Source organism: Oryctolagus cuniculus, chromosome 2 (genome assembly GCF_964237555.1).
Source record: "Oryctolagus cuniculus chromosome 2, mOryCun1.1, whole genome shotgun sequence".
Lineage (NCBI taxonomy): Eukaryota > Metazoa > Chordata > Mammalia > Lagomorpha > Leporidae > Oryctolagus > Oryctolagus cuniculus.
Window position 1 is genome coordinate 128,399,282 of NC_091433.1, and position 10,080 is coordinate 128,409,361.

At 59.8% G+C, this 10,080-nt stretch overlaps 2 protein-coding genes across 5 annotated transcripts in view; one reads left to right on the forward strand and one right to left on the reverse strand.

The window, feature by feature from the left end:
- Window positions 1-5,674, forward strand: part of M1AP (meiosis 1 associated protein) — an 82,922-nt gene extending 77,248 nt beyond the window's left edge. For all 4 annotated transcript variants that reach the window (XM_051836897.2, XM_070068864.1, XM_051836895.2 and 1 more), the window contains 3 exons: window positions 1,982-2,188; window positions 3,763-3,903; window positions 5,037-5,674. In XM_051836897.2, coding sequence (XP_051692857.2) covers window positions 1,982-2,188; window positions 3,763-3,903; window positions 5,037-5,210 — 522 coding nt within the window. In that variant the 3' untranslated portion in view covers window positions 5,211-5,674. The remainder of the gene's footprint in view (window positions 1-1,981; window positions 2,189-3,762; window positions 3,904-5,036) is intronic.
- Window positions 5,675-7,057: 1,383 nt separating this feature from the next.
- DOK1 (docking protein 1) lies at window positions 7,058-9,920 on the reverse strand. The gene is made up of 5 exons (XM_017340579.3): window positions 9,723-9,920; window positions 9,140-9,439; window positions 8,886-8,985; window positions 8,500-8,684; window positions 7,058-8,252 (listed from the first exon to the last, which is right to left on the reverse strand). The coding sequence occupies exons 1-5, from the start codon at window positions 9,780-9,782 to the stop codon at window positions 7,503-7,505; spliced, it is 1,395 nt and encodes a 464-aa protein (XP_017196068.1). The 5' UTR covers window positions 9,783-9,920; the 3' UTR covers window positions 7,058-7,502.
- Between the last annotated feature and the right edge of the window lie 160 nt (window positions 9,921-10,080).

Consider the following 10,080-nt stretch of genomic DNA (forward strand, 5'->3'; position numbering starts at 1 on the left):
GGGTGCCACTTGTTTAGGGTTAAGCCACCTGCAATCCCATTATCCCATGTGAGTGCCAGTTGAGTCCCAGCTGTCCATTTGGGGAGTAGACTGATGGGCAAATGGAAGGTGTGTGTGTGTGTGTGTGTGTGTGTGTGTCCTTCTCTCTGTGTAACTCTGCTCTTCAAATAAACAAATATGTAAAGAAAAAGTCACCCAGGAGAAGTACACAAGTGTTCTAGCACTGACAGGTCCCCAGCACTGGCCGGTGCAAGCAGGCTCCTCAGCTTCCTATGGTGACACTCAGGGGTGACAGGGCCCCCAACCCCACCCCATAATAAGTGGTGTCATAGCAGGTGTTTCTCCCTCACTGTGTGCTTCTCACCTGTCTTCCACAAAACACAGATACGCCTGTTTCCCATGAGATCTTTTTTCCCTGGGAGTGTCTTTCCTCTTCTATGATTTCTTCCAACTTCCCGTGTAGGTCGGAGTTGGTAAGGCCAGTGTGTTTTCTTTTACGTGGCAGGGACGCTGTGTGTGTGTGTGCGTGTGTGTGTGTGTGCAGATGGAAGCCATGAGCCCTCCCAGCAAGAGGACTCAGTCCACAGACGATCGCAGCAGCTCTGACTCCATAGTTCCTGGAGTTTTGTGGTTTTCCTTGAAAAACTACCACAGAAAATTGCCTCATTCCTATGCCTCATTGAGAAGGGTGTGCCCACAAAATCTGCTTATAAGTCTGTTTTCTCTCACCCATACACTAACATCTGCCCTCTCCGTGGCACAGGGCAAAGTGCCACCTCTCTTCATGCAGTCACTGCCCCCAGATTCATGACCCTTCTTTCTGCCCTGTCACTGGCTGGGTTGATCTGGCCCTGTCCCCTACCTCCCCCTGCTGGACCAAGACTCCCCCCTGCTCCTTCCCCTTCCTCTTGTTCGGCCGGCTGCTCTGACCACCTTCCTCTAACCCTCTCTAGGAACCCTAGGGACAGTCCCAGTCAGCCATTCTAACCCCAGTCCTTAGCAACACAACCAGACTTTAGCACCCTCACAATAAAGCACCACAGCTCACTAGGCTAATCCTCCACCTGCAGCGTGCCGGCACACCGGGTTCTAGTCCCAGTTGGGGTGCCGGTTCTGTCCCGGTTGCTCCTCTTCCAGTCCAGCTCTCTGCTGTGGCCCAGGAAGGCAGTGGAGGATGGCCCAAGTGCTTGGGCCCTGCACCCGTATGGGAGACCAGGAGAAGTACCTGGCTCCTGGCTTCAGATTGGCACAGTGCACCGGCCGTGGCGGCCATCTGGGGGGTGAGCCAGCAGAGGGAAGACCTCTCTCTCTCTCTCTCAAAAATATAAATAAGACATAATTTTTTAATTTATTATTTTGAAAGGCTGAGCGACAGAGAGAGAGAGAGAGAGAGAGAGAGAGAGAGAATCTTCCATTTGCTGGTTCATCCCCCAAATGCCTGCAACAGCCAGGGCTGGGCCACGCCAGAGCCAGAGCCAGAGCCAGGAACTTCATCTTTGTCTCCAACCTGAGTGGCAAGGGCTCCAGCACTTGGGCCATTATCTTCTGTCTCCCAGGGTGTGCATTAGCAGGAAGCTGGTTCAGAACCAGGAGGTGGGACCCCATCCCAAGCACTCTGAAATGGGAAGCAGATGTCCCAAGCTGCAGCAACCCACTGGGCCACACAATTTTTTAAACTCCACAGTTGCAGTGAATAGTCTCTTAGCCACCTCGAGGTGAGTCCCTATCTCAGGTTAAAGGGCGTTCTTGACTTGTGTCTCCGTTGATAACCTTTTGGTGTACTCTTTCTGGCCATCCTGGGCCAGGGAGGAAGCAGATAGTAGGCAGGCAGTGCCTCCTCCCTCACTCCCTGGCAAAAGTGAAGTGGCTCAGCCCTCCCAACACCCAACACCCCCGGAGGAGCCCAGGGGAGCCTCAGCCGGGATTGCTCCTCCAAGACCGAAGATAAGGCAGTAATTGTGTCCGTCTGTCCTTGTTTCAGAAAAGAGAATGGCTCCTGTTGGCTAACGGGGAGCCGCTGATCCTAGGGCACAGCCAGAGGGCCCCTGCCACGGCCTTCTACGTGATCATGCCTTCAGGCTCGCTCACGCTGCTGGTCAAGGCGGTAGCCACACGGGAACTGATGCTGCCCAGCGCCTTCCCCCTGCTGCCTGAGGAGCCACCGGGCGACAGCCTGAAGGTTGTGGAGGCAAGTAGAGCGCTCGCCTCATGGGACACAAAGGCAGGAGAGAAGAGAAAACGGAGGTCAAGGTGGGGAGGAGGCAGAGGAGTGACCAGGAGGCCATGGCTGAGGGAGACCTGCCTGTGGGGAGCTCCCTGCAGGGGGGCGAGGGAGGGCAGCAACGAGCAGGGGGCCTGGGAATGAGGCCCTGGGAAGAGGCAAGCACTGGGACTAAGACGTCAGGCTGGGAAATGATGCCAAGGGAGGCTGGCTGGAGGGAAAGGAGATCTGAGAGAACCGGGAAAGAAAAGGGCCACCGAAGGAAGTGCGTGGCTGGAAATGAGCCTGAGATAGACACAGCCCTCAACTCTGACTCATCCCAGCGGCAGGGGTGCCTGTGCAGGGCGAAAGGCAGAGTGTCACGGCGGGTGGGGGAGGCAGAGAGGCAGGGGAGGGAGTCACAGCACAGACAGACCCTGTTCCAGTGGCAGCACAGTGGCTTCTTGCTGCGCTGGGTCAGGCTGGGTCTTTGCAAGTCTACCCTGCCCCGCCACGCCGCTGTGCTGCCACCACACCTGCACCTCCACCACAAGGGCAAAGAAAGGGAGGGAAGACATGGGCAGAGCACAGGAGGAAGAAAGGAGATGATGGAGAAATCGGAGCGTGTGGGTTTCCTGTCTCTGTTTTCCTCTGTGCTTCAGTCTCCAGCCTGGGGGCAGCGCGTCTCAGCATCCGCGTGCACCCCTGGGTGCTGCTGTCTCGGCGTGGCTGTGCCCTCTGCGCTGCCTGTGTGCCGTGTGCAGGCCTGTGCTCGTGTGCAGCTGTGTCTGTTTGTCGACAGAAGGAGGAAAGGCAGCCAGTGTAGGTGCCCAGAATAGGAAGGGCTCAGGGATGAGATCCGGGTGCAGAACAGCACTGAAGGTCGTTTTCTTCCAGACCAGGAGTCTGCAGTTCCCCTGCTGGGCTCCCGGGCTGGGGCGGGAGGGACTCTGGACGGGGAGCCCTGGGCCTCGCGGCCGCAGGCTGGCTGATTTATGTGCAGAAAGGACAGAGCCTGGGATTGTGCTCTGGGCTTGGCGGCCACAGGGATTCGGAGAGAGGTGGGCACGAGTGGCCGTGGCTCGCTCAGCGTCTCGCTTCAGGGCCAGTGGTGCCTGGCACAGGATGTTGCGGCCGGAAAACCTGACTGCTCAGGAATGCCGGCTCCCCGTGCACTGGGCTCACCTCGCGGGCGAGGACTCCGTGTCCTGGCCTTGCAGACGGGGAGCGCCCCACACTCACTCCAACCCAGAGCAGCCTCCCTTGGAGCCCTTGGGGCGCTGAGGCCCCTCTCGGAGCCCGTGACACACTTCTGGGGCCGCATCATTCAGTGGCCCAAACACCTGGGGTTGCTCCTACTTGCTGCCCCCTTGCCTGACACTTAACCTCCCAAGCACTCAGACCTCAGGCCAGCACAGCCCGCAGGTGGCAGATCGTTCATTGCCTGCAATGCGCCATGGTCTTAGCCCCCTCTGTCCTCACCCGCTCCAGCAACTGGGCCTGGCAGCTTGGGCTCCGGGACTTCCAGTTCCCCAGGTGAGGCTCCTCCTCTCCTTCCTCAGAGCTTGCTGGACGGCCTGGAAGTAGAACCCACCTACAACCCCCTGCAGGTTCGGAGCCACCTGTACTCACACCTGAGCAGCACCTTTGCCCCGCTGCAGGGGCGGCTCCACCCAAGCTGGGGCAGCCGGGCCCTGGGAAAGGTACTGCTTCGCCTCCCTCCCCAGCCCTTCTAACTCCCATTTAAGCTGGGAGCCCAAAATCAGCCTCTCCCCCGCCCCCAGTGCCCTCTTCCCAGATCCCACCCGTGGTGGAGGGCAAGACAAAGGAAATCACAGCCTCCCCTGGTGAGGGGCAGTGAGCCTGGGCATTTCCATAGCTAATGTTTGCAGGAGCTCCTGTTCACTCCCCAGCCCACTGTCCCCCCAGGCAAACTGCCTACACTGCCACAACCACCCCAGCCCTCTCCTTGAAAGAGAAGGGGGCGGGAGGGGAGAAATGCCTAAGGGAAGGAAGGGGACATCTACAGAGCTGGCCTGGTGTCAGGCTTTCCACAAAGCGGTTTTACAGAAGTCTTTCCCCTTTCATCCTCACAGCAGCCCAGCAAGGTAAGTGCTCCACTCTTCTTCTTTTTTTTTTTTCTTTTTTTGGTTTATTTGAAAGGCAGAGTTACAGAGAGGCTGAGGGAGAGAGAGAGTGAGAGAGAGAGAGAGAGAGAGGTCTTCCATCCGCTGGTTCACTCCCCAGCTGGCCGCAACAGCCAGAGCTGGGCTGACCCAAAGCCAGGAGCCAGGAGTTTCCTCCGAGTCCCCCACACTGGTACAGGTCCCCAAGGACTTCAGCCGTCTCCCATTGCTTTCCCTTACTGAGGAGGAGAGGGAGGCCGGCCGGCCCTGGAGCTGCTACAGTGAGGAAGGTTGAAGAGAGGAGGGTACTGAGGGTGGAGAAGTGTTTTCTCTGCGATCCGTGTTCTATGTAACATCCGGGCTTCCTTTTGCCCTTATTTTTTCTTAAAGTCAAAGTAACAGAGCTTTTAGAAAAACATCCCTTCTGTCTTAGCTAAAATCACAGGAGAAAGATGTCTCCACACTTCAGTCGATCTAGAGGCGGGGTGGAGCCCGCCACAGTTAGCTGGTGGCAGGCTGCCCGAGAGGGACACTGGGCAAGGGGACAGCCCTGTGGTGGCTCAAGTCCCCGAGACTTTGTGATCACTGGGGTCTGGGCCTTGAACTGCCACTCAGGGAGGGGGCAGGGAAGGAGTGAGGACAGGACGCCGAGCAGGGTCAGGTCTCCTGGCCTCCGGCTTCAGGGAAGGCCCTGGTTGCTCTCCCTGCAGGCTGGGCAGCTGCACACCCACCGAGCTCGAGCCACAGTGGCCCCCCTGCCCATGACGCCAGCCACACGCAGAGCCCCCAAGACGCCAGCAGCCAGCAAAGCTTCCTCAGAAGCCTTCATCCTGTCTTCAGAGGAGGAGGAGGAGGGCGAGAAGGAGGCTCACTCAGGGCCCTAAGTCAGCGGCACAGAGCCCAGCTGCCCGCACACGCGTGCATGCACCTGTGCTCGTGATACAGGCGGGCAGACAGGATTAGGTCGATTAGATTTGTGAGCTGGAGAGCACGCCTTCACCCCGCCCCCATGTGCTCGCATGCCCCTACCTGATCTCACCTGTACGCCCACCTGCCAATCAGACTATGTAACCACTCCCCTTTGGAAGTAAATACAAGGCCTGCAGCACCACGGTGGGCCCCTGCCTTGTTGTCCCGCACCTTCGGGCGCACGGCCTTATGGCTGCCTCTCTGCCTTTGCGCCCCTGCCTGTCTAAGCTACCTGTGGCTGCTCAGAATCATGCACCTTGCTCCACGTGGCTCCTGGCCTGCTCTCTGCCTGTAATGGACCCAACTGGTGCTTCTCGACTTCTTTCTCCCCTAAATAAAGCCCTCACCTTCCTGCGCATTTCTTGCACTGAATAAAGGTTTAAAAAAAAAAAACTTACCATGTGGCCTGGTTTATTTTGAGCCCATTTTCAGAATTCTTAGCTGAATAGATGGCAAGAACCCACAGAATTATTAAGTTATTAATAAGGCTGGCCGATATCGGTCAGACCGGCCTGCAGTCCACCTGAGCGCCCGGACGCCACCTCTGTCCTCGGTGCTACCCCGCCCCACTCCCTGGCCCCTGCTCCAGCAGTGTCCTTGCAGATCACTTGACACTGTTCACACAGATGCAGATTAAACACGGAGTAAGCCCCTGCCCTGGTCAGCAGTGTTTGCAGCATGCACTGGCTCCTTGCAGCTCTGTGTAAGCAACTGGGTGAGGTCAGCTCACCCTCAGGCCTCAGGAACAAGGCCGAGGTTTTCTGAGCTCAGGGAAAACAAGGAGGACTGAAATCCAAGCCTCCTTCAGCCTCCAGACAGACAAAGGCTTGGTTCCCACAGGCCAAGTGTGTGCGATGCGGGGCTGGCGTGTATGCTGGCACAGGCAGGATCTTCAGAATATGTAGTGGAGATGCGTATTGTGGAAAAACTAGGCATGGTTTTCCAAAAAACTTTTGCACCAAAAGACATTTTTTAAATATTTTATTTATTTATTTGAGAGGTAGAGTTACCGATAGTGAGAGGGAAAGACAGAAAGGCCTTCCATCTGCTGGTTCACTCTCCAAATGGTCACAATGGCCAGAGCTGTGCCAATCTGAAGCCAGGAGCTTCTCCTGGGTCTCCCAAGCAGGTGCAGGAGCCCAAGCGCTTAGGCCATCTTCTACTGCTTTCCCAGGCCATAGCAGAGAGCTGGAGCGGAAGAGGAGCATCTGAGACAAGAATCAGCGCCCACATGGGATGCCAACGCCACAAGTGGAGACTTAACCTACTGCGCCACAGCACCGGCCCCAGACATTTATCTTTTAAGTCCATTTTCCATGAATTTTTGAAGCACCCTCATACAGCATAGCTGAGACAGGGAAAAGGGTGGTGTGAAAAAGTCCTACTCCCTTCCCACGCCCCCTCCCCACACCTGCCCACCTGTCCGCTCCCTCCAGCAGCAGACAGAGCAGCAGCCACTTTTATAAGCACTTCCTGTGTGCTGCAGCCTACACCGAGTGCTGGGAAACTTGCCCCATTTCCAACATGCCTGTGACGCAGAGCCCACCATTAGGTTTCCCACTTTACAGAAGGGCACTGGGAAAACAGAGGTTTGCACCCAGGGTCCCAGAGCTGGAGTCAGGCCCAGGTCAGCCTGGCCCTCCTGGGGCCCTTTCCTCCCTCTGTGGACCCCAGCACGTTCTTGGCTCTCCACCCCCCCACATCCAGCCAGCACACCTGCCACTGTGTCCCCTCTGGGTCTATTCACACACACACAGACCTCTGAAATCCAAACTGGCTTTAATAAGAATCTTTAAATTTTAAAATGTGTCTCTGGCAAAGAACAACGCAGGCAGAGTCCAGCAGTTCCCTTGAGCCTCCACGCAGGCCCCCCAAGCTGTCCCCTCTAAGTACCTCTTTCTGTGCACTTGGCCAAGCAACTCTGTTTCCGCGGGAGGGGGCTGGCTGACCCTCCCTGGAGCCTAGCATCCAGCCCTGCCAGTTGGTTCGCTTCCTAGGACTTCCTGGGATTGACAGGCCTTCCCTCAGCCCCCAGCCCTTGGCTCCCCTGGGCTCACACACGCTGGCTCTAACAGGTTTCTTTGATCCCCAGTGCCATCGCCCTCGTGGTCCTTCCATCAGCAACCCCGGCCTTGCCCTGCTTCTCAAGTGGAGCCCTCTGACTGGACCCCAGTCCTGCCACTCCCTGCCCTAGACTGCCCATGGTCCTAGCTGCCGGAAGCTCCACACTTCTGGACCTGGCTGTACAGGGCAGTGTCTGAGCTGGGGGCTTTGCTGCCACTGCCGGTCGTGACACCAGGTTCCGGAAAGGTTGGGCCCTGGGGCTTGGGAGCAGGAAGGGGCTTTGTGCTCCGAGGCGGGGGTACAGCATAGTCATCAGTGGCAGGGTTGTAGGGGAGCTCATAGCCCTCCTCCTTCAGCCGAGCCTGGCACCACCATGCGTCCTTGGGCTCCTGAGGCAAGTCGTACAGGCCCCGGGGCGGGGCCGGGGCCAGGCCCTCCGGCTCATCATAGATGGGGTCCTCTTTGGTGTCTGTCACCTTGGCCTTCAGCAGCTGCTCTTGCACGTGCTCGTACAAGTCCCAGTAGAGACGCTTCTTCTGCGGTCCCCCCTCCCCTGCCCCAGCAGCAGTGCTGTCCAGGGGATCTGAGTACAGGGAGTCCTGGGAGGGGCCAGGGGGAACACGGAGGGAGTCTAAGGGCTCTGCATACAGGGCTGGGGGATTTCCCAGGGGCTCCTGGGGGCCAGGAGGGGAAGCCAACTTCCCTTCCAGCACCTCTCCTTCCTGAGAGTCCGCCCTGAGAACCTCGTGCCCCTGGCCAGCCTTTCCCTGGACCTTCTGCCGGTGGATGGCCGTCTCCACGGCCTGAAAGATGTCATTCCCCTGTGCTGTCTGGAAGGTGAACGTTCCAGGGCCCGAGGGGCAGCGGCGACCGGCCTCAAAAGAGAACATGACCTGTGCAGGGCGTGAAAGGAAGGAAACACATTACCTTGGGAGGGGGCAGGGGAGTCAGGGGGCGTGAACTAGTGCTAAGGTACCTGCAGAAAAGGCAATGCCGGCACCGGGCTGGGTCATGAGGCAGAAAAGGAAGAGGATCCCAAGAGCAGAGCTCCCCACCTTCCTGCCCTGCCCCGCCTCACCCACAGCTGCCCTGGGACCCAGGAAGCCCTCCCCCGATAGTTCTCCCAGACAGCGGCTGCACCTTGTCCCGGCCATAGCGACGCAACAGGGTGTAGGGCCAGGAGAGGAGTGGCTCCAGGACCTGCTTCTGGGCCCCCACAGTCAGAAGAGTCAGCCTCTCGGCCTCTACCCTCAGCACGTAGGAGCCATGCAGCCCGCAGCGCTCGGCGGCCTCAGTCCTCTGCACGGTTACCCAGAACTGGGACCCTGGAAGGAACGCACCGTTACACTAGCACCTGCTAAAACAGAAGATGGGCAGGGGTGGGGACCACGAGCAGTGTCCCAGCGCTCGCGGGAAGCCGAATCCCAGGCTTCCTACCTCTCCGCGGGGCCCCTGCACCCTCTAATCCCCGGCTCCCCGGAGGCCCTCCTCCTCCCCACTCCATCGCTCCCAGGCGGCTGCAGCACCTTCCCAGGTGGGGCTGTACAGCGAGTTCTCCAGCATCTTCAGCGCAGAAAGCTGAGGCGGGTTCGGGTTCTCGGCGGGCGCCTGAGCCCAGCTGCCTTTCTGTTGCAAAGAGAGCGCACCCGCCGCCACTCTGTCATTCTCTCAGCGTGGCTGCGGGGGGTCTGAGGTCCCCAGGTTCTGGTGCTGCTGTGACTGCCCCCCTCCCACACCGCCCCCTCAGGTCCAGGGCCGCTAGCCCGGGGGGCCCCCTCACCGGAAAGGCATTTCGGCACAGCGACTGCACCCAGGCGGCGCTGGAAGGCGCATCGGCCGCAAGCAGGTGCGAGCGCTGCGCCGTGTCCAGGCGGAAGGCAGTGGCGCCGGGCTCCGGGGGGCTCTCCACGGCCACGGGGGCCACGCTCACGCATTCGGCCAGACGGATCACCTTGCAGTCCAGGCGGCGCGAGCCCCCTCGGCCACCTCCAGAGCTCGACCCCTTGTGGTCGAAGAACTCGAGGCGCGCTACGCCGTGGGGGCTGGCCGGGTAGAGCACGGCCCAGGTCTTCCTCCACCTCTAGGGAGAGAGCGAGCGACACTGGGGAGGGAGCCGGCGTGCGCGGGTGGCTCCCGCGCAGGCCGATTTAGGGTCTGGGGCTTCGCGAGGAGGATGCCGCTCGGCCTCCCCGGGGCCCGGAGGCGCCACTGCGAGCCTGCAGACGCCTCTCCGGAGCGTGCAGAGCAACTTCGCGGGCACGTCACGGGACTCTGCGGCTCTCACGCGCCGCTCGCCCCCTCCCTCCCGGCCCTTTCACTCACTTTAGCCCCGTTGGGGTTCGACACCCCCTGCCCCCCGCTACCTTGGTCCCAAAGCGCTGACTCTGCAGGAAGAGCGGCCCTTCCATCACGGCCCCGTCCATGGCCCCCGGCGGTTCTTTCCGCGCTTCCTGGCCCTGCGGGCGTGAGGCGGGGCCGGGGGCGGGGTCGAACCGGCCAGGGGCGTTCCCGCCGGCCCCCGCCGGCGGCACTGGGTGGGGGGGCAGAGGAGCCAGGAGGAAGGGGGTCGGGGTCCCCAGGTAAGCCGGGCGGCGCAGCTCCAGACCCCTACCCACCCCTCTGGGGGCGTGCACAAGTGGCTCCGGCGAGTGAAACTGTGGTTCCAGTCAGACCGCCTTGGCGCCCGCGTGCCGGGGCTGCGTGTGACGTCACAATCCCAAC